The sequence below is a fragment of the Astyanax mexicanus genome, chromosome 11, assembly GCF_023375975.1.
Source record: "Astyanax mexicanus isolate ESR-SI-001 chromosome 11, AstMex3_surface, whole genome shotgun sequence".
Classification (NCBI taxonomy): domain Eukaryota; kingdom Metazoa; phylum Chordata; class Actinopteri; order Characiformes; family Acestrorhamphidae; genus Astyanax; species Astyanax mexicanus.
The window spans coordinates 38105228-38132864 of NC_064418.1; the positions used below are offsets into that span (position 1 = coordinate 38105228).

A 27637-nucleotide genomic window follows, 5' to 3' on the forward strand; every position below is an offset into this window, starting at 1 on the left:
ATTAAGCCAGAAAAAAAAACTACATGGCTCTTTGTGAAAAAGTGTTTGTCCCCCCAGTTATGACATAACTGTGGTTTATCACACCTGAGTTCAATTTCTGTTGCCACACCCAAGCCTGAATACTGCCACACCTGTTCTCAATTAAGAAATTACTTAAATAGGACCTGTTTCACAAAGCAAAGGAGATGCAAAAAAATGCTCTAAAGCTAAACATTATGCCTATTTCCAAAGACATTTTAGAGCAAACACCTCTTCACACAGAGCTATGTAGATTTGGTTTTTTTTTCTCCCTTAATATTAAAAACATTCATGTAAAAAAAAAGTTTTTGTGTTTACTTGTGTTGTCTTTGAGTAATATTTTAATTCGTTTGATCTGAAACATTTACGCAAAAAAAAGGAAATGCAGCAACTACTGCATTAATGATGGTAGAGCCATGAACGCTGTGCAAAGCCTTCTCCAGCACATCCCAAAGATTCTCAATGAGATTAAGGTCTGGACTCTGTGGTGGCCAATCCATGTGTGAAAATAATAATCTCATGCTCCTTGAACAACTCTTTCACAATTCCAGTCTGATGAATCCTGACATTGTCATCATGTATCAGGGGGGAAAAATCAATTAATGGAATAACCTGTTCCTTCAGTATATTCAGGTAATCAGCTGACCTCATTCTTTGAGCACATACAGAAGATTCTTTTTTGTAATTTGTTTATTGGATTTTTAAAATTATGAAACATTGGTTAAACAGCTTTAATGTCTTTACAATTAAATTCACAATGTAAAAAGGATAAAAATTAAGAAAACATGAGAATGAATGCGAAGAGATATGACCATACTTTTGACAGGTTATGTAGGTAGATGGATAGCTAGTTATATCTGACAGCCTTATAGCATAGGTAACTAGATAACACATCTAAAAATAGATTGAAATTTACTTGTGAAAAAAACTGCTTTACAGTGAGTTTCCAGTTAAAATGTGTTAGGACATTTTCCATTTGTGTCTTTTGGTGAGATTTTAGGTCAAAACGCTTTACCATGAACATCAAAATAGAGGAGGAAGTCTCGCGTGACTGGCTCTGCTTCTCGCCTCCCATTTCCTCTGAGTTTTTGGTTCCCGCCATCACCGCAGCGCGCCGCATGCCGGCAGCTCTCCGCCTCCGACTCAGCCTGCCCGGGGAGATAGTGCTGAAGACACGAGCTGCCTCTGCCGCTTCCAAGCCTGGGGAAAGGTATAGAGCCACTGTGTTGTTATGGGGACTCGGCGGGAATTTTCTGGGATAGGCAGTGAGTGGGAAGAGAGGCTGTCCGGCCTGAGCTGCTGCTGCTGATGCCGCTCCGGGCTTCGAGCTCCACGCTCAGATTCTGGACTGGACAGATAGGTTAGCTAACTAGCTAACATAGAGCTCTATAGTGTGGCTAAGTCAAACTGGAGGTACTAGCTAGCAGCGCAGTTCTGCAGCGAACTAGCTAGCTAACTATTTGTGTATTTGTGCAGGCTAATGTTTATAAGCATTCGTTATTTTTTATTCGTTTGAGTTTATCTCCCTCTAACAGCGCCATACTCCCCGAGGTCTCTCAGACTAGCATAGACTAATATTGCTTGGTAGCCTAATATAACCAAATTACTTAGCCTAGCATTAGCTTGCTAAGCTAGTAAGCTAAAGCTAGCTCTTCTCCACAGTTTTCGACCGCTCTTTAAAATGTATGTTTCTCCTTTTTTACATGCATAACTGCAGACATGTTTGGTTGGTGTTTTTAATTCATGTTGTTTATCATGTTCTACACCGTTTTATGAGAATATATTGATGTTGTTTCCCAGTTGTAGGTCCCAGAATGGACTAGCCAGCTAACCTAAGATAGCTAACTTCTAGGATGGGAGAACTTTAGTTAGTTAGTGGGGTGGTCAGAGAGGTGTAAAAACACACACCCCCATTGTCGTTTGGAGGACAATTGTCTGTTAATTAGATGGAATAACATTACTTTAAACGCAAACAAAGCTAGGTTAGCCCATTTGCAGATGACTGATTTTAATAGTTATCTATTGATGTTTTACACACTAAGTTAACCTTGCTATAGGGCTGGCTTTTAGTGAGCTAGTGCAGCACAATAGTTTAATATAAGCGATTAAAAGGCTGTATAAAATGTTTACATTTTCGGTATTTCAGTGCACGTTATTTACATAATTAGACACTGGTTTTCATTAAAGGATGCGTTGCTGTAACTAAACCATAACAGTAACATTTATTTTTTAGAACATTTTCAGAAGTTTGGAGGTAACTACAGACTTCCATTGTGGACATTCTTTCTAGTTTCTTCTCTGTTTATATTCATATCTATATCGAAACAATGCTGTGTCAACTGAAAAAATATATCTATAGATTGATATCTATAGATTTTGGCAGTGTTGTACATCCCATGTGTAGCTAAAATATTTTTTGTTGAATAAACGTTATTGTGGTTGGTGTTTTTGGTTTTGCCATCATCTGGTATGATGCAGATAATGCTATTTATTTGGCATCAGTTCGTTACATTTTGTTTATAGGCTCCTCTTCTGTGCTTTAGCTAGCATTCTTACCTAGCTAACAGTCCTAAGCCACGTACTAGCCAGCTAACTAGATGAGAGCTGGTTGTTATACCTTCATAGCATCCTATTTATTACATTTAGCCACTGTTTGTTACAGTATCCAATTTGTGTCATATGCGTTTTAAAACGTAGACCATGTCATATTTTATTGCCATAAGAACCCTGGATAGTAGTGCTTGTTACTGAAGCCCCTTTCCCATCCCCTCTTTCTCTCCATTGTTAGGGCTTTTGTGAGGGGCACTGGCCTCATCTGTTCGCCCTCAATAGCATTCAAAGCTGCACTTTTAAGCGCCTTGTCCAGTCCACGCACTCATGGCTGTTGCAATTCCCAAACTGTCCAGCGGCAGCGCTGTCCGCATCCGAATAACCAGCTTGGATGTGGGCACAAGCAGATGGAAAGAGGGCATATTTGAGATCTACGAGAGGGACAACAAATCAAATCTTGTGTTGAAGTTTAACAGCGGTGGAACTCCCAAAAAGTTTCAGGTAAGCACATGCCACAGTGCTTTGTGTGTCATAATTTTTGGATTAAATTAAGGTGATTGGTTAATAGAGTGAAACTTGCCTTCTGTAAAAGGTAATATTATAGGTGGCTTATTAGCTGTTTGGATAATGGTGCATATTCTCATGCAAAAATAAACTTGTCCATGTAAATTTGGTGCATTTCTGATTTTATTAATCTTGAAATCTTAACACAATGTAAAGAACTGTCATTCAAATTATGTCAAAGTGAAAGACAGGTAGAAAAAGAAAGCCAAAAGATAGAAAGGTTTTCCAATGAGGGCAAAGCAAAGCTAATTTCTTTAAATTGCCCTTATTGCATAGGTCTATGACAACAGTATTGATGCAACAGTGCTATTTTAAAATATGCCCTTTTAAAGTATGCCATTTTCTTTTCAATAAAAGTAAAGACTACAGGCTTATTGATGAGATCCCTTTTGTTTTATTTTTTTTCCATGTTTAAATGCTTAGTTGACATAAGTAGAATACTTGATAACTTATATATAATATTTAGACATAGCCTTGACCAGTTAACAGTAGTAAGTTGAATGCAGTTTATGCTAATAAAAGATGTGCATATGATTATTGATTCTATGCAAAAACTCTTAATGTAACATGTTATCATGTTATACTGGCTTATTTGTGTTATTTGTGTTTTGTTTTTTTTAACAGTTGAGCCACAACGTGAAGAATGTTGGTTACACTCAAACACACAGTCTCACGCGCTTGGCACTGACACTGAAAGATTCCAGTGTTGTAACTTTTGAAAAACTGTCCATAATGGTTGCAAAGAAATTAAAGGACTACCTTGAAACAATTAAGCAGGGAAAACAAACTGGTAAGTTTAAACTATTAATACATTTTAAGCATTTAGCTTGCCGGTGGGACTAATGAGTAAATGGAGTGTGAAACCTTTTAGACGTCATTAAGAAATTAATTAAATTATTTATTCCTTCAGCTCTTAAGACAAACCAGGGAAGTGCCAGTTTTGGATTAGTACTTGGGAACCGGACGGCCCAGAATGATCCAGGCTTATCTTCAGAAAAGCAGGTAGTGCATCAATACTGTTTTTTTTTTTTCTCTGAATCACTCTACCACTTGATGTTTTATCTCCCCTGATGTATCTTTCACTCCTGTTTTTAAGACAACTCCAAGACGGCCAAGCTTGGATAACAAAGAAGAGAGTGTCTCACGTAAGCCACTGGGGAGTCCCAGTCGAGTCACGTCGACACCTGTACGTGGTGGACTCTCTGAGAGCAGGTTAGCTTTTCTGTGGCATAATATTTTAAGCTTTGAGAATTTATGTTTAAAGAAAATATTTGGTGTATTTTATGTGGGGGGAAAGTTTATACTGTATAAACTTTAGTATTAGGCCAGTATTAGCTACACTATAACTGTTTTTGTGACCTTCTATAAGGTTTGTGGTCACTGTTGTGAGATTGCAACAAAGGCCTCAAATGTGAGTCTTTAAGTAGCAGTACTTATGTAAACTGGAACCCTGGAGGGCTGTGCTGAATTGTTGTTTATCAGGTTAATAGGGCTTCTTGTGATACATACCTCACTATAGTGGTTGTATTTTGTGAAATAGCAACCATGTACGTGGCAGTATGTTTTTACTTTTACTTTTCAGTTGTCTGTGACTGGAAACCGTTATGTTTAGTTGATAATAATATTTTTTTTCCCTCCAGGAGTGAGAAAAGAAAGAGGCTGATGTCCTCAGATTCTGACATGACTGAGGATTACCCCAAAGAAAATGACTCCTCTAGGTATTCAGCATTACATGTTACAAATCCAGTGGAATAAGATAATGTATGATATAGCCAAATAAGCAAGAAAATCTTTACAATGGTGTGTAAATATGAAGCAGAAATCTATAAGAATCTCTGTCAGATATACTTTTTCATTTGTATTAAAAGTTACATGACCACCATTCTTACCATGACAATCAGTAATTACAGTTTTCTTTTCAGCAACAATAAAGCCATCTCGGACCCATCCAGGAAGTTTCTGAACAGTTGCAAGGAGAAGCTTAAGCAGTCAGAGGAAAACAGGACTCCAGGTTGGTACTTGTGAGGTATGAATCGTTATTTACTGGTCTGTTCTTAGTTTTTTGTATGATTATTTATTTTTCCATGTGTTTGTCTTCAAACAGCTCCTCTTGCATCGGCACCCCTCCAACCATCATCGTTCTATGGCAGCAGGACAGTAACTAAAGACTACACACAAACGCATTCATTCTTGGACAGGTAAAGATCACAAGAAATATATTTAATTTATTTAACAGTTGCATTACTTTATTCAAAGCTATCAGCCAGTAGGTTCACTCATTTGACTTGTCTCATTATTGTACAACTCCAACAAGATCCAATATTGAGGATCTGCTTTTAATGTCAAACTGATCTCTGCCATTACACCAGCAGGCCTACCAGCACAAGCCAGTCACCGGCTGCAAAAAGGAGCCTGCTGCTGCCCAATCACTCCACCCCCTTCAAGAAAGTCCGCCCATCTCTTGAATATGGAGGCTGGAACAAACAGAGACCCTCCACTCTAACTCAAGCTCAGCCTCCTCTGCAGGGGTGAGAGACTTACATTGTACTCATCAAATACAGTTTCTGGATATTTCTGTATATATTAATTATGTGTTTTTCTTTACTTAGGTTCTCCAATTTGGGAAACACCTGTTACATGAATGCCATACTGCAGTCACTCTTCAGCCTACCTTCATTTTCAAATGACCTGTTAAAACAGGGCATCCCATGGAAGAGAGTCCCAATCAATGCTCTTTTAAGGTAGTGTTTGAAGTTGTTTCATAAAATCTTTAGACACCTTTATAAAAAATATTATGATTAAATCCCCCATGTTTCCCCTCTATTAGGCGCTTTGCTCATCTGCTTGCCAAAAAAGACATCTCATCTCCAGAAGTGAAGAAAGATTTGTTGAGGAGGGTAAAGAATGCCATTTCCTCAACGGCTGAGCGTTTCTCTGGGTACATGCAAAATGTAAGTTTTTATTTATATTTTATCTATGCACAGTTAACCTACCTTAGTTCAAAACACACTCTTTCCCAACTGATGTTTGACCTGCCATGCTTTAAGGTGTGACTTGTAGCATTTCAACTCGGAATACTTTTTTCCTAGGATGCCCATGAGTTCCTAAGCCAGTGTCTGGATCAGCTGAAGGAAGATGTGGAGAAGGTCAATAAGAGCTGCAAGAGTGAGCCCTTTGCCTGGGAAGAGCCGCAGGGCACACGGCTAACAGAGGAGCCTGACACCTCACGCATATACACTTGTCCTGTTACTGTTAATATGGAGTTTGAAGTCCAGCACACAATCACATGCAAAAGGTTGGATATGTTCTGTGTTCAAGCATCTGTATGTAGCATTTTACATTCAAATTTAAAAAATTTAAATTATTTGTTTTTACTCTTATTGTTAAAGTAGTATTTTTTTTTGTATCACATAACTTGTCCAGAGATGTATAGACTGTGTACTTTAGAGGGTACTTCAAAGTTCAAACCACTCTTTCTGACTCTAGATCAGGACAAAGGTCAGCATAATATTGCATTCTTTTTTTTTGCGCATATAACTGCATGCCCAACATTCCAACTGACTAAAAACTTTGATTGGTGTAGAAAGCATAGAACTGTAGTCCAGCTTTTGTGGAAAAAGAAAGTCTGTTATTCCGTTCTAAAGTCACTTGAACTTGCATAACATTTTTTTGAATGTTTTTCATTGTTATTTATAGCATGAATTTAATGCACAACTTAACTAATTAATCCACTGTCTGTATTGTATTGCACACATCTAATGCAGCTGTGGAGAGGTGGTGACGAAGCGTGAACAGTTCAACGACTTGTCCATTGACCTTCCTCGCAGGAAGAAAACGCTCCCTCTCAGATCAATCCAAGACTCACTGGATCTTTTCTTTAGGGTAGGGTTATACTTGCATTATGTTTAACATGCATTCTAATTTGTGTTGTGCCAAACCAAATTAATCATTAGTGTCTAAACAACTTTTTTAAATATCTTGGCCTTGTTGGAGATTACATGATGTTGTCTTCTACTTTGTAGATGGAAGAAATTGAATATTCCTGTGAGAAGTGTAACGGGAAAACTGCCACTGTCACACACAAGTTCAGCAGACTTCCTAGGTAGGTTTGTCACAATTGTTGCTTTTTATTTTCCCATCTGTTCTACATCCAGAACTAAAGTTTGCTCCATCTTTGTCTTTTTATTTTACAGAGTTCTAATCCTTCATTTAAAGCGGTACAGTTACAATGCACAGTTGTCACTAAACAGCAAGCTGGGCCAGCAGGTCCTGATCCCAAAATACCTCACTTTGCTTTCCCACTGCACAGAGAATACGCGCCCACCACTCAGCCTGGGATGGAATGCTCAGACAGCCCTGTAAGTCTCAACATATTAACTCTAGCTTCTGGTTGGATAACATGAGCCTCCTTATATTGCACAGTTGAGAGTTATGACTTATCTGATGTAACTAATTATCAAGAGCAGGAAAAGCAGTGGATCGTGGTATAAGATATAATAATAATATAATTTTAATTTCTCCTTTGTTTTGCATTAGTGTTTTACTAGCATAATGTTATTTATTGTTTTTGCTTGTAGCTTAGGGGCACATACTAGACAGACAAAAAGACATAAATATAGCTGAAACCTACTTTTATTTGTATATGCAATGTGGATAGTGGAAAAATGTGACCTGTGGCTAAACATAGGTTTAGGAAACACAACAATTCTGTGAACCTAATTTGGCAAGTTGTGGTCTATACAGTTCAAAATTAACTTGTTTGTCGCCATGGTCCATTAAACAAATGATTCAGGTGGCAGTGGCTTCCAAATTGGAATGGAACGGGAAGTAGGCTGTAGGTTTTCAGCCCATATTAAGAGCGCACATGTTTTCTGAAGACTAAGGGCACGCTATTACACCAATGCAAATAGTTGCTTCAGTTTGGCAGGGTTTTCTGGTCAAGGTTTTCTGGTCAGGGTTTGTATTGTGAAGTATGGCAGTCTCTCTAAAACACCTATATCTAATATGTGCTACGTCATTACTACGTCAGGTCCAGGACACTGAAAACGTCACAGTGTGTGAACTCTTCAACGCTGCGGTGAGGAAACTAGTCCATTTCAGTCATTCTGGCTGTTTTCTAGTTTTAAGTACCAGGTTCATTAAACATTGAATGTTTTGTGTTTACAGAAAAGGCTCCACAAAGTCTGAAAACACGGCCAGCATCTTATGTGACTCTGACAGTGAAGAGGACCTAACCAGAAAAGTTAGTTCCAAACATCGACTTAGTGAATCCCTCACAGATGATGACAGAGTAGAGGAGGTGAGATGCTTGGCTGTTTTTTTTTGACTTGGTGCCTGTTGTTAAGATGCTAGACAAATAATACCAGTATATATACTCATATTGCTGTATTTGGGCAGTGGTATGGTAATGATTAATTTAATTGTTAAATATATGGCTTCAATTCACATATAAATAATTGTAGCATTTGCTGCATTCCATTTACCTTGGATGTCACACATTTGTATTATTTCTTTTTAAACAAGGTTTTTCAGAGCATTTAATAATAACACAATACAATTTAATCGTCCCAGGTTAGGATTCTAGCTAATGGTCATGCAATTAAACAGTATTCTGTATATCCAAAAGTCATGGAAACGTTTGGACAGAACTGTTATCCACAGATAATCTTTGGACAGTAATGTGTATGACTGATTTAATAAAACAGTGTATATAGAAATGATATACTGTATAATTATCCATTGTTGATGTGCGGTGCAGCCATCTTTGATTTTGTACTTTGCGTTAGTGAGTTTCTTAACTTTTCAAGTAGGAACTCTGACTTGTGGGGGTATTCCTGTTGAAATGTCCTATTTGGACTGCATACATACACTGTAGTTTATTGTAAGTTTTTGTTATTAAAATCAGAATGTTCTCCAGGTGCAGCAAAATGGTCCGGTAGAACACCCAGAATTCACAGGCATGAATGATGATGAAATGCTTGCTGCTGTTCTTGAGATGAGTCGCCATGAAGCTGGTGTTTCTGGGCCTCAAGATGATGAACCAACTAGCAGCCCTGATACAGGCTTTGGAGATGCAGATGCCCAGGAGCTAACTCAGCATTTGGATCTGTTGGAGGGAGATAAACCATCTGGAGGTACAGGGTGATCTTAATGGTATTTTTTAAAAGACTGCATGTGTTACCAACAAAAGTTTTTGAACACTTTGTGTGAATGCTTTTTACTTTCCAGTTGATTGAATGTGTGTTTATGTTCTTCCTTTTAATTGTGTCCATGTAACGTACAGATGTACTTGGCTCTCTTGACCTGACAATGGATGAGAACAAGGAGAATCAAACTCCTGATGGGGCTCAGGGTGAACTGGACTGGGTGCAGCAGTACAATTTGGATCAGGAGCGAGAAGAACAGGAGTTGCAGCAAGCCCTTGCTCAAAGCTTACAGGAACATGTATGGACATTTTCTTCTCCTAGCCGTCTCACCCCCAATTGTGATGTTGCTAATGTTTAATGACATGGAGAATCAGCTATGAGACCAATATGATTTATTTTAACAATATTGCATAACTAGGTAATGTTGAACATTTCTATTGACAGGAAGCAAGAGAGATGAGGGAGGATGATGATCTGAAGAGAGCAACCGAGCTCAGCTTGCAAGGTACAAAAAAAGAGAATTACTTGGATTTTTTTATTATTATTATTTGGCTAAGATTGTGTAGTAATCTTTTTATTTTTGCTTTTCTCAGAGTTTAATAACTCACTTCCTGATCTGCTGTGCTCTGATGAGGATTCGGGCAATGAGGACACACTAGACATGGAGTACAGTGAGGCTGAGGCTGAGGAACTGAAGAGGAATTCAGAGGTGCAACTCTAAAGCCATGTTTAAACACTGCAATTAGATTCAAATTGGATATATGGCTGTTAAGTTCATATTACAAGCATAAGCTTGAAAACATAGGATTTTATGATTTATTTGGCACAGTTCAGTCTGAGCTAAAAGTGTTTGTTCTTGATGACTACATTTCTCCTCTGTAGTGTGGTGACCTACCCAATTCCTTCAGACTCATCAGTGTGGTCAGCCACATTGGCACCAGCTCGTCATCAGGTATGAATTAATTGCATTTGGTTTCCTTAGTCACACAGAAGGTGGTTGTTAATGTCCACCTATTATCATACAATATATTCACTGAATAACTAAAAGGTCACCATCTCTAATGGTAAGTTTTAATTTTTTTAGTCTGTGCATCACTAATAATGTTCTTATTTCTTTTCTTTAGGTCATTACATAAGTGATGTTTATGACATGAAGAAGCAGTCTTGGCTCACATACAATGATTTAGATGTGTCTCGTACGCAGGAGGCCACCGTTCAGAGGGACAGAGACAGAAGTGGATACATTTTCTTTTACATGCACAGGTAAGACTCGGACCAAACACCTAAAGTCTTTGTTCTTGGGTCCTGTCAGTAAAAGTGTCTTACCATTAACCAAGTCAGTATTTAGTATGCTTAAATAGCTTTTTGTGATGTAAATCATTTGCATTTATATTTATTCCCATTTACATCATTGTTTTAACACTGGACAATTTGCAGTGTTCCTAGCACCTTTTTTTATTTTTTATTTTTATGAGCAACAATGTAGAAGGTCCACATACAGTACTTGGATCACCCCATTTTTTTTCACTGGTTACCTTCTAGCCACATGCATTTACACTTCATATGGATCTGTGCTTAGTCTGATTCAAATCTGATTGCTGTGTGGGACAGAATATGGCAAGTTATTTCCAAGTTATATAGCAGGTATGAATTGTTTTGGTTGTACTGGGAGGAGTTCGGACAAGACAGGTGAATTTATATTGCTATGACATGGATAAAATGCTATTTAGACCACCTTTTGATGTGGTTCGTTTGGGAGATCAGATCCATTTTCATTGGTGTTTGCACTTGTATTTTTTTATACATGTATTGACTTGCAGAAATTATCCTGATACTCATAAATGATCGTGACCAGGTGTAAACGAGGTCTAATTAGAAAATTTGAGATCAAAATGTAATGCAACTTTTAAAGTGGGGAATTTTTTATGTAAGGTTTCTTGAGACAGACTTTAAACCCTGCATAAAGTTCCAGCGTATTTACATGACTGTCACTATCTCTTTTTTCAGGAATGTGTTTGAGGAGCTGTCAGAGTTGGAGAGGGCAGGAGGAAGCAGTGATGTCAGCCGCACAGTCCTGCAGCCTTTATAAGAAGCTGTGCTGTACCATGTCCTAGATGCAGTCTGGTGCTCATGTAAAGGTCCTTGTGGTAATTAAAGGATGAGCTGAGTCTAGGGTAGAAGTCACACCTCTCTTCAATACTACTGATTACCGTCCACACACACAAACCCTTACCCTCACCTATTTCAGGCACTTTTCTTCCCTTTTCTGCTCTTTCGTTTTTCCTTTTCTCTGTTGTGAACTATTGTCACTGTTTCTAGTGTAGACTTCAGTATTGGTGTTCTTTTAGGCCCATGAAGATTTAACAGTTTTATGGGAAAAAGACACATTAAATAAACTTAACATCTTGGATTTCTAAATGATATGAAATTCAGCCTTGAGACATTTGTTCTATTTTTCCAATTCTTCCTAATTGCTAAATATTGCCTTTGATAAAGTCCCTTGGAGGAGCAGAAGCCTTTATGCATTAATAAATTCAGAGCAAATGTCTGAGGGTCGGGGAGTGTTTCTCTCTTGAGCTGTTTCTTTTTCAACTTTTCCAAAATTCTTTATGATCTATTGAATATAAAGATTTATTCTTATATGTTTGAGGGTGGTATGGGGGAAGGGGGTATATGTGTTGTATGTTTGATATGCAGCTGAAAATGTCGTGCAATATTTCCTTTGCCAATTTTTCCGTTGGCTTTTATATGTCTGTCCTATAGCGATGAGATGGGAAAGGGGTTCCAATTTATATTCAAGGCTTTACTGACTGTTTATTGCTATTTTAATCGTTTTATAAATATATTCTAACAAGCTAAATGATTAATGTAGCTTGTCATTCTTTTTTTTTTTTTTTTTTTAAGGACACTTTTGGAGGCTTTTTGTGACCCTCAGATACACACACAGTATAGTATTGTTTCTCTCCACCCTGCATAGAGCTTTATGTTGTGGATGTTGCACAGTCATTTTTGTAGAGCGTCTTTCCTCAGAATGAAGTCAGAAACAATGTAGGGTTGTCACGATACCAAAATTTTTCCTTCGATACCGATACCAACTGTAGTATCACGATTCTCGATACCAAAACGATACTTGGAAGAAAAAAAAACAATAAAAATATCTGAACATAAAATGTTTATTTTTGACTGAACTGGATTGAACACTGAACAATCGGTGCAAACGTTTTTATTCTAAAATGAAACATTTGTACAAAAAAACAAGTTTCGTTATTATAACCTTAACTATAACATAATTATCTAAACACTTCCTAAAAACTAAAACTAAAACCAGAGGTAATGGTAGCCTGACTATGTGAACCTGACGGGCGGGCAGAAGTTAAGTTCTGAATAAGGAAAATAAAGAGACAGAAGAACATTACAATGTTATGTTCATTTTAACACTCACTGCTCCGTTTTATTAATCAACCGTTTACCGTTTTTAATAAACCCATGTTCAGTGTAACGATCAAGCAGGCTACGTGCCTGACCACAGATTTGCGATGGAAACGCGAAAACGTGAACATCTTAAGTTCATGTTTCACAGCCAATGGGATAATGGAGAAATAGAGAAAACCACGGGTCCAAAACAAAACTCCTGCACACTCCTCTCCGTGTTAACGTGATTTACTAGCAGTCGCTAGTAAATCTTAGTAAAGCTACAGACAGAGTGTATCTTGACTAACTCCACTAACCTGTCGACTTCTCAGCTCTTTGTAGAGATCAGGGTGCTTGTCTGCTAAATGAATGAGCGAAATACGATCAGAATTATGTTAAATAACACTGTAACATAGAAGCATAGAACTATTATTTAATTAAAATGATTTTTAAGAACAGCTAAACACAGTGCTGCAAGTCAAACGCGGAGGCGTTCACGTGCGAGAGAGAGAGACACAGAGAAAGAGTGAGAGAGTGAGAGAGCGAGAGTGAGAGAGAGAGAGATTTGCGTGTTCTGATGTGAGCTACTCACAGGTAAAGGTTCTCTTTGATCTCCTTGTGCTCATATTCTAGTCCCATTCATAATTCTGCAGCTCCCTCAGTGTTTTCTGTCGTATTTTGCGGTTAGCGCGAGCGCTTACAACTAACACCGCGGAGCGCGAGGTGCCGCCGCGCTTGTGCCGAATCCGCTACTGAATCCGACTCCCGCTTCGCGGACAGAATCGGCACAACACCCCCCGCTGTACAACTGCGGGAGTGAAAACAGCGCTTATGAATATATTAGTTTAGTTTCACTTTCAGTTTTCGTTATTTTATTTAAAAATAAAAAATATCAATAAAAAACAGATGCCTACATCTCAGACTATTTTCCCACACTTCACTCCTCGCGCCCGTTTTGTCCACAAGTCGCGGACGAAAGACATCTGTTATTTTAGCCGTCGCCATTCTACACTCGCTGCTGCTCTGCTGGCTTGCGCGTGAATCGATTCATTTGTTCAGAACACTAAGTTTATCTGAATCCTGCCACACCGACTGCTGCGGTGTGAATCAGTTTTCTTATGAACTGAATCAAATCGCGCCTACTAATTTGACTCATTTGAAGCTAGTGACTGGGCTATATACAGTATCGAAAGCATCGAACGCTAAAGAACCGAATCGTTTGTGATGACGTAGTATCGAAAAAGAATCGAACCTTCGGTACACCGTGCAACTCTAAAACAATGCGTACACTTTTACAGAATAGAGATATTTCAGTGTGACTTTGCTTCTGGTGAGGTCAGCAGAGGTGAATATTTATTTTATATTTTTTGGTAATATTGGTCTGGTTGTATTGTCTTCTGTATTTTGTTCTTTAACCACATCTTCAGAACTTTTATTTCCATGTTTGTTTTTGTTTGTTTTCCTGTCCTCTTGACTGCATTGACAAGTGGGCTGAATATTGATTTTTGTTTGCGTTTTAAGGAACAGTTTGGTGAACACAGTGGTATAAACTTTCATTAGTTGCTTAGTGTTCAATCTTTGACTTCCTAAAACACATTTTTAAAATAAAATTTATTTAGAAAACAAATGTAGAGTGAATGACAATTACATTGAATATTATTCTTATTTTTGTTCCAAGTCCATTTATTCCAGTGATTCATCAACTGTCTTGTGTGCATCTTTTTGTGAGTGGTTCAAGATGACTGCCAGTCAGCCTGTTGAATTCAGTCAAAATGTAGCTCTCTCTCTGAAATAGCTGTCAAGAGAAGAGTGAAAAATATTATTATTCCAGTACAACAAATTGCATTTCTTTTAATGACAGAATATGTGCAGACTGTTAATCTCTTTCTTAAAGTAACAGTTATTTCTCTATAGTGTAAATTTTTATATTTTAAAAGTTATACAAATAACACCAAATGACTGGAGCTTTCTCTACTACTCTTTTATTTTTTTATTTTTTTTTAAAGAGTTGTAGAATTGTATGAAATACAATTCTAGCCAGACCCCCAGTCACAATCATTTCCACTCACTGCATTGTTTACTGAGGATACTAGTAATGCCTTCAACAATATACTCCCAGTACAAGTGACACTGTGGATCAAGTAATGTTAAATGTCCACACAACTTTGCAACTCACTTTGCCATAAGTATGCTCGCCCGTGTTCAAACTCACCTACGATAACCTCACAGCCTGTGAGTGGCTTTCAAGTTGTCGGCTGAAGTAATTCTTAATTCACATACTGCTGGGCCATGACTTTTTTTAACCAATACATTTTGCATTGTGGGCCTTGCTGTACTTATGTAGTTTATATGTAGTCATTATATATATATATTTTTTTTTTTTTTCTAATATTGTTTCAGCATGATTATCTGTTCCCTTTCTGTTTTGCACTGAGATCTGGGATAATGTTGTAACAACACACCAATTAGTTTTGAGTATGGAGACTGCATATTTGAATATAGTCATCTTTGACACTTATCTATACTACTAGTAATTATTCTGGAATTGGTGAATTATAAGTTTATTCATTACCCTAAAAGTATTTAATGTATTCAAAGGGTGTAAAAAAAAAAAAAGGTCCGCCACCCAAAAAGATTTTAGGGGACCAGATGTTTATTACATTAGCATCGTAGTCCCAGTGCAAAACTAAAGGTAACAAACCAGTTACATAAAACATTATTCTAAATCAAATGAGTTAACCATTTCTCAACTACGTCCAAGTCTCAACTAATCAGTTAATAAGAACAGAACTTGGGTTCAACTCCAGCCCTGGGTACTCCCGACACACATGTTTATGTATTCCCTTCCCAGTAATACAGATTCAACTTAACAGGCTTGAGATATACTTAAGTTCAATCAAATGAGAAAGCATGGGGTTCCCAGAACTGTAGTTGAGATCCATTGTTCTAATGTATGGGCTGTTTTTTTTTTTTTTTTTTACCTCATTCCACTCCTCCTCTGTCTCATGTCTGTACCCCAATAAGTGACAGATGCCATGTGCAGCAACTACCTGTAGAAAAACAAGCCAGGTTATGGCACTTGTTTGATCTATCTGTGTATTTACACCACTATTTACATCCCTGACCATAGTGAGATACTTACTGTTAGTGTCCCATGAAAATCACAGGATGTTTCTCTACACTGCTGCATCACATATTCAACTCCCAGGAAAATATCTCCAAGATTAAACTCATCTCTGTGAAGGGCGCATGGCATCTTCCCTGGCCGCAGGTCCTGTTGTGAAGAAAGAAAAGAAACATTTATGGGAGATTTACAGTGGAGAAATTTAGCAGAAGGCCACACCGCTGGTTTTAGATGGCTTAAAGTAACAAATATTTAAAAAGCTGAGCATTTGTGAAAGAATGTGTAAACCAGCAGATTAAACTGGTTATAGGTTTTCATTAGATTTTTTTTTTCTCGATAAACTGGCCTATCAGCGTGCTCAAGCTGGTCAGTAGTCTTTTTTTTTTTTTTTTTTTTTTTACAAATAGTAAGCCGTCTACTTTAATCTTACATGCAGCTTTTATATTTAAGATAGTGCAAACAACCTCCTTACATGTCAGTTAAGAAAAAATGTAAACTATGGAAATCACTGCCATATAATAGTTATTTTTAGGTTTCTGACAGAAGCAAATGTATACAGCTCTGGTAAAAGCAAGAGACCACTTAAAGATGTTTGAAAATGAGCTTCTTTAATTTCACCTAAGATTAATTATCACAGTCATCAAAACAAGCTGAACTGCTTTAGTTTGTGCACCAGGAGTGGCATAAACTTATCCAAGCAGTGTGTAGGACTGGTGGAGGAGAACATGCCAAAGTAAGGTGCATGAAAACAATAAAAACGGTTATTCCACCAAATATTGATTTCTGAGCTCTTAAAACTTTATGAATATAAACTTGTTTTCTTTGCGTTATTTGAGGTCTGGAAGTTCTGCATAATTTTTGTTATTTTAGCCATTTTTCATTTTCTACAAATAAATGCTCTAAATGACTATTTTTATTTGGAATTTGGAAGAAATGTCTGTAGTTTATGAAACAGAACAACAATGTTCATTTTACTCAAACATATACCTATAAATAGAAAATCAGAGGAACTGATTCAGAAACTAAATTGGTCTTTTTTCCAGAGCTGTATAATTACTGAGATTCACTGATATGTATTACATGTACATCTTAATCATCCCAATTTGAACATCAGGACCATCAAACGCCAGCTTAAACCATCTGACAGGTTACAGGTTACCTTAACCTGAATTACGAAGGTCAACTTTGCTTTTGAACTTTAAGTTCCACCTTAAATGGTGCAGCAGTTCCATACAGGCGCTTGTAGAAGTCAGTGTGTAACTTGTATTATTTAAGGTGGACTGACATAATCAGATAAACTTTATTATACCGCGATCATGAGACGAGACAGGACAGTTCACCTCATAAAAGGGGAAAGACAGCACGTCGGTGGGCGCGTTCTTCTTCCTGTAGATCCTGTTCAGGTTCTGTATTTTGCGGTTGTCCACACAGATGATGCCCAGGTCAAACTTCTGCACCCCCAGAATGTGCCGCAGGGTCTCCACGTCTTTGCGCAGTCTGGCGCGCCGGAGCGGAACCACGTTCTGCAGGTTCCTCAGAACGATTCCCATACTGGGAGAGAAAACCGGCCGTTACTGGTGTTACTGGGAGCCGGCGACTCGTGGCTCACAGATCACAAGGTGACCAGCTGTCCTGAGAACAGGTTCAGCATTGCCGCTCCAACAGAAAGAAAACACACGGTAAATAACCACTGTTTAAATATAAGACTGATACAGATCAGAGATCCATTCACTTCTCATTCAACCGAAGATACTCCTGAACCGGCTCTCTCCAAACGGACCGTTTCAGCGGCGGCCTGTGTTTCCTTCAGGGATCTTAATGGTAATGGACAGGAAGCACGAGATCAGGGGTTGCCATGTGCATAATTTTTAAGCTGAATAATTTTCATCTGTTTTTATTTGTTATTAAATAAAATATTTCTGATTAAAGTTCCCAAAATGAATTTTTTTTTTCAAGGAAGGCATACAGAGACAAAATAAAACAAATACATTAAATAATTACATACCATCTGTAGATTAAAAATAGAAGCTAACAAACAAATAAATAAGTAATAAAAATGATCAAATAAATAATAAAAGTCAAGTCAAGTCATTATCAACCGCTTCATCCATTAAGGGTCGCAGGGGGGGGGTGCTGGAGCCTATCCCAGCCGGCGTCGGGCGGAAGGCAGGATACACCCTGGACAGGCCGCCAATCCATCGCAGGGCAGACAGACACAGACAGACACACGGACACACGGACACACGGACACATCCATTCACACACTCACACCTAGGGGCAATTTGTATCCGACATCCAATTAGCCTGAACGCCGTCTTTGGACTGTGGGAGGAAACCGGAGCACCCGGAGGAAACCCACGCAGACACGGGGAGAACGTGCAAACTCCACACAGAAAGACCCTGGTCGCCCCACCGGGGAATCGAACCCAGGCTGTCTTGCTGTGAGGCGGAAGTGCTACCCACTGCGCCACCGTGCCACCCCTAAATAATAAAAGTGACCTAATAAATAAGTCATAAAAGTGATCAAATACATAAATAAGTAATAAAGTGATCAAATAAATAAATTATAAATATTAAAATTAAACGATTAAATAAATAAGTAATACAAGTGAACAAATAATAAATTATAAACAATAAAAGTAATCTAATAAATAAATAAGAATAAAAGTGATTAAATAAATAAGCAATAAAGGTGATCAAATAAATAAATAAATGTCACTCTTTTTTTTACACAGAACAATATAAACTGTTCTCAATATCGCAAACAGATATATTTTTTAAGTGTATCAACTCGATTTATTGATTATTAGATTTATCCTTATCTCCGCTGTTTTATTAGAAAACTACTTCTAGCTAGAGGGAACCTCTCAATGAACAAACATGAATGTTGCTGAACAGTTAAAATTTGTTTAGGAAAAATAGTAACTAACTATCGTACTTGCGGGCTCCCTCTAGCGGTAATTTTCTGACATAACGGCTCTGCCGCTACGAAGTGGTCAGTCTCGCCATAAAACAGCTTTGCTTTGGCCGCCTATGCCCCGCCCATTATCACCATAACGCCCCACTTTAAACGCCAGGGGGCGACTATGAGCGGATCCTCGCACCCGCTTATTCTTGTTATTAAATTATTTAGTTTTTTATATTTTCTTTAATCAATTTATTTATTACTGATTGTATAATATGTATAAGTAAAGTTATTTTCATTGAATGCTGTTTGTGTAGCCACAAGAGGGCGCTCTCGAATAAAACAGGGTACATATGGAGCAATTGATTAAAATAAGAGATTATAATTGTTTGATTATTTCAATATTAAGCGACACCAAATGTTTTAAAATACAGGTAAGTTTTTATATGTATTCTAGTTACCAAAACTAATAGAAAAATATAGTGTATAAAAATACAGTTACAGTTTTTAATTAGAGTTTTTTAACCGTTTAGCTCCATTCATCTCTATTGAGGTCTAACTCGCAGGCTCCCTCTAGCAGTTGAGAGTATTTTCCTTTGATTTGGCTGCTCTTGTTTGCGGGCTCCCTCTAGCGGTAATTGTCTGATATAACGACTCTGCCGCTAGAAAGTGGTCAGTCTCTCCATAAACCAGCTCTGCTTTGGTCGCCTACGCCCCGCCCATTTTTACCAAAACGCCACCTTTAAACGCCAAGGGGCGCCTGTGAGCGGATTCTTACACCTGCTCCTGATACACTCAACGAAATAACCTGCTTATTCTATATTCAATTCTTTAGATTTTTTACATTTTTTAATCAGTTTATTTATCACTGATTGTATAATATGTATAGAGAAGTTATTTTCATTGCATGCAGTTTGTTTTGGCACTAGAGGGCGTTCTCGGATGAGACCGGGTTCATATGGTTCAATTGATTAAAACAATAAATTATATTATATAAATTATAATGAATTATAATGGTTTGATATTAAGCGACAGCAAATGTTTTAAAATACAGGTAAGTTGTAATGCATATTCTAGTTACCAAAAATAAGGTAATATCATGTATGAGTACAGTTACAGATTTTAATTAGAGTTTTTTAACCGTTTAGCTTTATTCATCTCTATTCATTGAGGTCTCACTCGCGGGCTCTCTCTAGCTGTAATTGTCTGATATAACGACTCTGCCGCTAGAAAGTGGTCAGTCTCTCCATAAACCAGCTCTGCTTTGGCCGCGTCCGCCCCGCCCATTTTTACCCAAACGCCTGTGAGCGGATTCTTACACCTGCACCTGTTACACTCAACGAAATTACCTGCTTATTAGTATATTAAATTCTTTCTTTTTTTTTTACATTTTTAATCAGTTTATTTATTATTGATTGTATAATATTTATACTTAAAGTTTTTTAGCCGTTTAGCTTCATTCATCTCTATTCATTGAGGTCTCACTCGCGGGCGCCCTCTAGCGGTTGACAGTATTTTTCTGGATTTTAAAAGGGAGGTAAGAAATGGGCAGGCTCACTGTAAACCAGCTCTGGCCAAAGTACTCCGCTCAGGACTATTAGAAAATATTAATTTATTTTATATACAGTTAATTTTCGATAGAAGTTTACATTTCAGTTAATATTGTAATTATTTTTAATTGTAAATAACTGAGAGAATTAACGTGGTGAATCAGGCTGGGGCAGAAAGCAGAGCATTCACAGCAGAGGAAGCTTAAAGTCCTCCAAGGGGATTTTTATAACGGTTTCTGGCAACCCTGTGAGGAGCCTGACACTAACATGTGGATGCCAGAGTGAGGTTTATTAAATAGCTTTAAACTGCGGGTCGCTGAGATAAAGATACAGAGAGAGAAGCTGCGGGTCGTCGGTGTTTGGTGGAATTTAAACTGTACATTTTTCACGAGTTTAAATTATTTGTGTGTGATTTTTGTACTGTAAACTGAGGAAGAGTAAACTGGCCTGAGAAAGCTTTAGTCAGCAGTATGAATGAAGGCATGGCTGCTGTACTCATTCTATACCTTTATCACACACTACAGAAACCCTGGATACAAAGGTCACTTATTTCATAACATTCCCTATAATACAGAGAGCACGCCTGCTTTCACCAGCACAGACCTCCACACTGTCTCTATACATCCACTAGTGCCTGCTGTAAGTACCTTACACCTTCATACACCTTCATACACCTTCATACACTGCTGTACACCTTCATACACTGCTGTAAGTTACACCTTTAAACACCATTGTACACTTTTATACACCACTGCACTACTTTATACACCACTGTATTACTTTATACTCCACTGCACTACTTTATACACCACTGTATTACTTTATACTCCACTGTACTACTTTATACATCACTGCACTACTTTATACACCACTGCACTACTTTATACACCACTGTATTACTTTATACTCCACTGTACTACTTTATACATCACTGCACTACTTTATACACCACTGCACTACTTTATACACCACTGTATTACTTTATACTCCACTGTACTACTTTATACATCACTGCACTACTTTATACACCACTGTACTACTTTATACACCACTGCACTACTTTATACACCACTGTATTACTTTATACTCCACTGTACTACTTTATACATCACTGCACTACTTTATACACCACTGCACTACTTTATACACTACTGTATTACTTTATACTCCACTGCACTACTTTATACATCACTGCACTACTTTATACACCACTGCACTACTTTATACACTACTGTATTACTTTATACTCCACTGTACTACTTTATACATCACTGCACTACTTTATACACCACTGCACTACTTTATACACTACTGTATTACTTTATACTCCACTGCACTACTTTATACATCACTGCACTACTTTATACACCACTGCACTACTTTATACACTACTGTATTACTTTATACTCCACTGTACTACTTTATACACCACTGCACTACTTTATACACTACTGTATTACTTTATACTCCACTGTACTACTTTATACATCACTGCACTACTTTATACACCACTGCACTACTTTATACACTACTGTATTACTTTATACTCCACTGTACTACTTTATACATCACTGTACTACTTTATACATCACTGCACTACTTTATACACCACTGCACTACTTTATACACCACTGTATTACTTTATACTCCACTGTACTACTTTATACACTACTGTATTACTTTATAATCCACTGTACTACTTTATACACAACTGTATTACTTTATACACTACTGTACTACTTTATACACCACTGCACTACTTTATACACCACTGTATTACTTTATACACTACTGTACTACTTTATACACCACTGCACTACTTTATACACCACTGTACACCTTCACGCACCACTGTACTACTTCATACATCACTGTACTACTTCATACATCACTGTACTACTTTCTACATCACTGTACTATTGTATACACCACTGTATCACTTTATACATCACTGTACTACTTCATACATCACTGTACTACTTTCTACATCACTGTACTATTGTATACACCACTGTACTACTTTATACACCACTGTACTACTTTATACACCACTGTACACCTTCATGCACCACTGTATTACTTTATACACTACTGTACTACTGTATACATTGCTCATTATATTTAAAGAATATCAAGATTTGTATTTTTTTTATATTGTATTACAATATAGGCCAGCCCTAGTCCTACTCTTTAAACCACTGTATTCTTTAAAAAAGGTACTACTTTATAACATTATAAATTACTGCACTACATTATACATCAGTGTATTACTATATAAATTGAAGCACTACTTTATACATCAATGTTTTACTTTATAAATCACTGCAGTACTTTATACAAAACTGTATTATGTTTATAAACCATTTTACCATATTACACATCAATTTACTTGCTTAGAAATTACTACATTACTTTATATTTTACCACTGTGCTATTGTATAAATCACTGTGCTTTAAAATAAGCATCAAATAGTTATATGCTTTAAATTTTAACTAAGCGGTTAATATTATTTTTTATCATTTTTGTAAATATATGATAGGAACATACTAATTAAACGATTTATTTTCTGTTTCTATTCCATATCTACCGTGAGTAGTAAACATGAGTGCAACCAAAGAAGCCAAGATTGTGGTGGTGGGTGCAGGATTTGCAGGCTTGGCTGCAGCAGCTACTCTGGTTCGGGCTGGGTTCCAGAACGTTCAGATTCTTGAGGCTAACGGTCGAGTTGGAGGTAGGGTTCACACCACAAGACCATTCAGCCAAAACATTATTGAGCTTGGTGCCAACTGGATCCATGGACAGGAAGGGAACCCTCTTTTCCAGCTAGCTAAAGAACATGGGCTGTTGGTTGAAGGGGTTTCAGCCAGTAAAGTGATGTGCTTGCCCCGTTCTGTCACGCCACGTGATTATTTTTTCAGACAGGGTGGACGGCAGGTTTCCACTGAAAGTGTTGACCAGGTGTGCTCCCTGTTCAGTAAACTCACCTCCAAGGCCTTTGAGTCAGAGCTGGAAGATAAACACAGAGCCCTGAGTCTGGGCAGTTACCTTGATGCTGCTTTTGCTGAATCACCATTGGCTGCTTCAGAAGATGGACAGAGGCTTTTTGAGTGGTGTAAGAGAAGTGAATGCACAGATGAAGCGAGTTCATCCCTGTATGAAGTGTCTGCATCTCAGATCGGGTATTACATTGCTCTTGAGGGAGGCTTTTTTAACTCTCTGGGTCCTGGTGGTTATCAAGCCATTTTGGATATTCTTCTGAAAGATCTGCCTTCAGAAATCATATTAACCAATAAAGCAGTGAAGAGCATCCATTGGGACTTGAAGGAACAGCTTCAGGCCAATGAGAAAGGAGGGTCGAACCATCCAGTGAAGCTGATTTGTGAGGATGATGGGGTTTTTGAAGCTGACCATGTGATTGTGACTGTATCTCTGGGAGTTTTAAAACAACAGGCTGGAACCCTCTTTAAACCCTCCTTACCCAAATCCAAGCTGACTGCTATTGAGCAGCTCGGCTTTGGTACAGTGGACAAGATCTTCCTCTGTTTTAATGAGAGGTTTTGGCCTGAAGACTGTGCTGGAATCCAGCTTGTGTGGGACGAGGGTCCTGAGGATAAGTCTGTGTACACTTCTCATTCTGAAGGAGAGGCTTGGAAAGAGACGTGGTATAAGAAGATCTGTGGCTTTGATTCTGTGGCCCGTCACCCTACAGTGCTCTGTGGCTGGATCACAGGCAGAGAAGCTCTTCATATGGAGACTCTTCAGGACAGTGAAGTGGGAGATGCTTGTGTGAGGTAGAACATGTAAAATTGTCTTATTCTTATTTTCAATGTTTTTATTACTGCTATAAATATTTGTAAAGAAAATATTTCTAAAATGTGGTACTTTATTTTGAAAGATTGCTCAGGTCCTTCACTGGCTGGTCGGTTCCTGATGTGTCCAAAGTGCTGATCTCCAGGTGGGGTCTTGACCCTCAAGTTCTTGGTTCCTATACATTCGTTCCTCACAATGTAAATGGAGTGAAGGAGCATGAGGCACTAGCCGCACCTATTCCATTTCAAAATAAAATCCCAGAGAGCAAGGTACAGTTTTCTTTACTATTATTAATGCTAATTAATTATATAACCATGCAGAGTTTTATTCAATAGAACTGCTGATATACTGTATGTCCAAATGTCTGTGGAAATCCCTTGTAATGCATGCATTTAGCTACTTTAAATTTTGCCATCTGCTGACACAGATGTGCAAATGCACACACACAACTTGTCTACTACCTCTAGAGAAGTACTGCCAATAGACACCACTGTGTCTGTGTTCATGTACGGCCCTTTAAACATGCTACAGTGTGTGTAGTCACGTAAATGTGCCCCATCCAGTCTGTGACAACATGGCAACATGGAGAACACAAACAAAATAGTCTTTAGATCAAATGAGATTTACCCTTTATTTTAACAGTAACATTACAAATAAAAAATCGTTCATTTTCATTCATGATTCATTTAGGTGTGTTGGACAGTAACTAAAATAGTTATATTTCCATTAAATTTTTTGTTTGTGTGTGAAGCCTCTGCAGGTGCTGTTTGCGGGAGAAGCCACTCATGTGAATTTCTACACCACCACCCATGGTGCCTACATGTCAGGAGTCAGAGAAGCTCAGAGACTCATAACCCACTACACCACTAAGACAGTCACTTCATAGAGAGCAAATATCACGAGTATGGCTTTTTATGATAGCAATAAGTCTCTGTAGATCATATGTAAGCATGAGCTTTGTATTTTGAAGGACCTTAGCCCATTGAGGAAGGTGTGGTGTTTTGGAGGACAATAACTGACTGACTTGTACTTGAATCCTGTTTTTCTTGATCTACAACTGCTGGGATTAGCGAGAAATTGTTCAACTTTGTTTTGTGGTCCAGACAATTCTCTTTAATATAAGTATGGTTATGTTCCTTTTAAAAGGTTGCATGAAATGGTTAAATGAAGTTAATTTTTTGTAGTGTTAAAATTGGTGCCACAGTTAATACAATGACACTGAAATCCTACACTGCATAGATTGTAGTATGAAGATGTTAATATTTGAAAACAGTTTCAGAGAAGGTCCATTATTTCACTTGAAGTTCTGATTCCAAAGAACTTTCGTTTTCATAATGTTATGGAAATTTACCATAATGAAAATATATAAAGTTCAGGCTGAATATTACGACCACCTTACTAGATCTGCACTCATTGTCAAATTTATCAGCTCCGTTGATCATATAGGAGCACCATGTTCTTTCACCATGTTCTTCAATGATCAGGATCCCACAGGACCTGGTGGTGTGTTAGTGGATCAGAAAATGCTGCTTGTGTTCTTAAATGCCACTGAGAATAGTCCATTATTCAAAAATATTGATCCACCACCGAAATAATACCTACTCAGTGCTGGGAGGGTCTGTGGGGTCCTGATTTTTGAATAACAGGTTGAAAGGAGGATAATAAAGTATATAGAGAAATAGAAAAACTACAGTCTGTGATTGTAGAACTACAAAGTACTCCTATATAATCAGTAGTGCTAAAAAAAATCAATGCAGAAACAAGGAGATGGTTACATTATAACAGGTCTCTGTATTTAAATGTCAGTGTTTACATCTCTGCCTCAAACAATCAGTGTTGTGAGACTGTTTGCCTGTGCCCAATAAAGACGAGTTTTACACTCCTTACAGGAATGCATTTTGTACAAAACGTGTCATCAGTTTGAAAGGATAATATCTCTCTGAACAGAGATTATATCTCTCTAGAAACTGTAGAGTAGGGTGTGAGTTAGAAACAAATATGACGAGTTGGTCAGGGTATTATTCCTCCCACAACCTTCTTCACTTCTATTTCTTGCAAATAAATCAAATGAATCATGTGATGTAAGATGATTTTCCTTAATTGATAGTGGAACACACATTAGTCAGAGGAAGATAATGGTGGTGTATGAGTTATATATGTACAGTAGGTGGTGCGTTAATAGCCGGGCAATCTACATTTTTACTGGCAGCTTATACAAAGGGACGCATACATTCAGAAATGAATAATGAGTTTGTTAGAGTTTGAAAGCCATGTAATAAAACCATATACCAACGTGAATACGTGCGCTATAACATCTACCATGTTGTGTAACCTCTGTCTGCTCTACATATACCAAAGGTCTCTCAATTCAAAAGGCTCCTTAAATGTTTATTAGATTAGCACATAGTATCAGCACATAGTAGTACTGCTACTAGACCTTTAATAATTATTTTGTAACCAAGTAAAGTTTTATACCACTCCTTTATAAAAGAACAACACATCTAAGATTTATTTATTTTTGCAGTTATTAAAGGCATGTGAAAACTTTATGTATTTTCCAGATTGCAAATGTAAATTTACTTTTACCTGGCTCAAAATATTAATATTACTGAAGAACTGTTCCAAAGCTGGCATGTCAAATAGAAGTCACAACATTGTCACAATCTATTTTTTTGTGTGCCCACTAGGTGTGTAACGGTACAGAAAATTCACGGTTTGGTTTACACCTTGGTATAAGGTGGGGCATACTGTATAGCCGCACCTTTATTAACTTCATAACAACAACAAAAAAAACTTCATTATAACTGTTTTGTTTTTTGGGACGGAATGTTGTAAGGGGGTTTGAGCACATTTATTAAACAAACAATGAGCATGATTGTAGTGCTTTATTAAGAACAAAAGCACCATCATTAATTTAACTGCCCTAACTACAGACATTTTTTTTTACCTAAACATATTGAGAGATAGATAGAGAGAGAGAGAGAGAGAGAGAGAGAGAGAGCACCATATTCTATCATACATAAAATACCATATTCTATCATACATCTTGTTTTATTTACCAATAACAGAAAATCACTGGAAATTTTGGCGTTTGTCAAAAAATAATCTTATGTCCAAGAGGCTGTGTTTCCTTACGATGAGGCTGTAAAAGTGCAACCATTCTTAAAGTAGAACTTTTGTGAAAATTGGGTGATTGTATATGCTGTGAAATAAAATAAAATAAAATAAAATTACTTTTTACCAAAAATTGTCACAAGCAGCTTCACAGAGAAAAACAGGTCCATGCCTCTTATGAGCAGCACCACAGAGATGCCAATTATTGTGGTGACAACGGTGGCAAGGAAAAACTCCCTTACATTAGGAGGAAGAAACCCTAGAAGGAATCAAGACAATTTTTAATACTACTACTACTACTACTACTACTACTAATAATAATAATAATAATAATAATTATTATTATTATTATTATTACTAGTGTGGGCTGCTGAGCAATGTAATTTCAATGAAATGTAAACAGAACTACACACAGTGTAATTTTCCAGTAGAAGGTCCACAGTA

General features: G+C 37.5%; 3 protein-coding genes across 6 annotated transcripts; 2 read left to right on the forward strand and 1 right to left on the reverse strand.

Annotated features, from left to right (window-relative positions):
• Positions 1–1090: 1090 nt before the first annotated feature.
• usp37 (ubiquitin specific peptidase 37) lies at positions 1091–12141 on the forward strand. 4 transcript variants are annotated; one of them, XM_007259981.4, is made up of 24 exons: positions 1091–1228; positions 2807–3069; positions 3757–3922; positions 4043–4134; positions 4229–4344; positions 4773–4850; positions 5055–5143; positions 5237–5330; positions 5502–5660; positions 5742–5873; positions 5960–6083; positions 6222–6427; positions 6897–7014; positions 7155–7234; positions 7326–7490; positions 8162–8209; positions 8299–8431; positions 9050–9266; positions 9416–9576; positions 9723–9783; positions 9872–9987; positions 10161–10230; positions 10403–10541; positions 11286–12141. In XM_007259981.4, exons 2-24 carry the CDS (start codon positions 2896–2898, stop codon positions 11365–11367), a joined length of 2820 nt encoding a protein of 939 aa, XP_007260043.3. In that variant the 5' UTR covers positions 1091–1228; positions 2807–2895; the 3' UTR covers positions 11368–12141. The 4 variants fall into 4 exon arrangements, with proteins under 4 accessions (XP_007260043.3, XP_007260046.3, XP_015464014.3 ...); XM_007259984.4 differs by having other exon boundaries at positions 5505–5660; XM_007259982.4 differs by lacking the exon at positions 1091–1228 and adding an exon at positions 1236–1378.
• Positions 12142–14283: 2142 nt separating this feature from the next.
• Positions 14284–17668, reverse strand: ybey (ybeY metalloendoribonuclease). The gene is made up of 4 exons (XM_007259980.4): positions 17154–17668; positions 15832–15963; positions 15671–15739; positions 14284–14484 (listed from the first exon to the last, which is right to left on the reverse strand). Exons 1-4 carry the CDS (start codon positions 17361–17363, stop codon positions 14389–14391), a joined length of 507 nt encoding a protein of 168 aa, XP_007260042.1. The 5' UTR covers positions 17364–17668; the 3' UTR covers positions 14284–14388.
• Positions 17669–20325: 2657 nt separating this feature from the next.
• LOC103026971 (spermine oxidase) lies at positions 20326–25733 on the forward strand. The gene is made up of 4 exons (XM_007259985.4): positions 20326–20907; positions 22866–24060; positions 24165–24348; positions 24831–25733. The coding sequence occupies exons 2-4, from the start codon at positions 22871–22873 to the stop codon at positions 24963–24965; spliced, it is 1509 nt and encodes a 502-aa protein (XP_007260047.3). The 5' UTR covers positions 20326–20907; positions 22866–22870; the 3' UTR covers positions 24966–25733.
• Positions 25734–27637: the final 1904 nt, after the last annotated feature.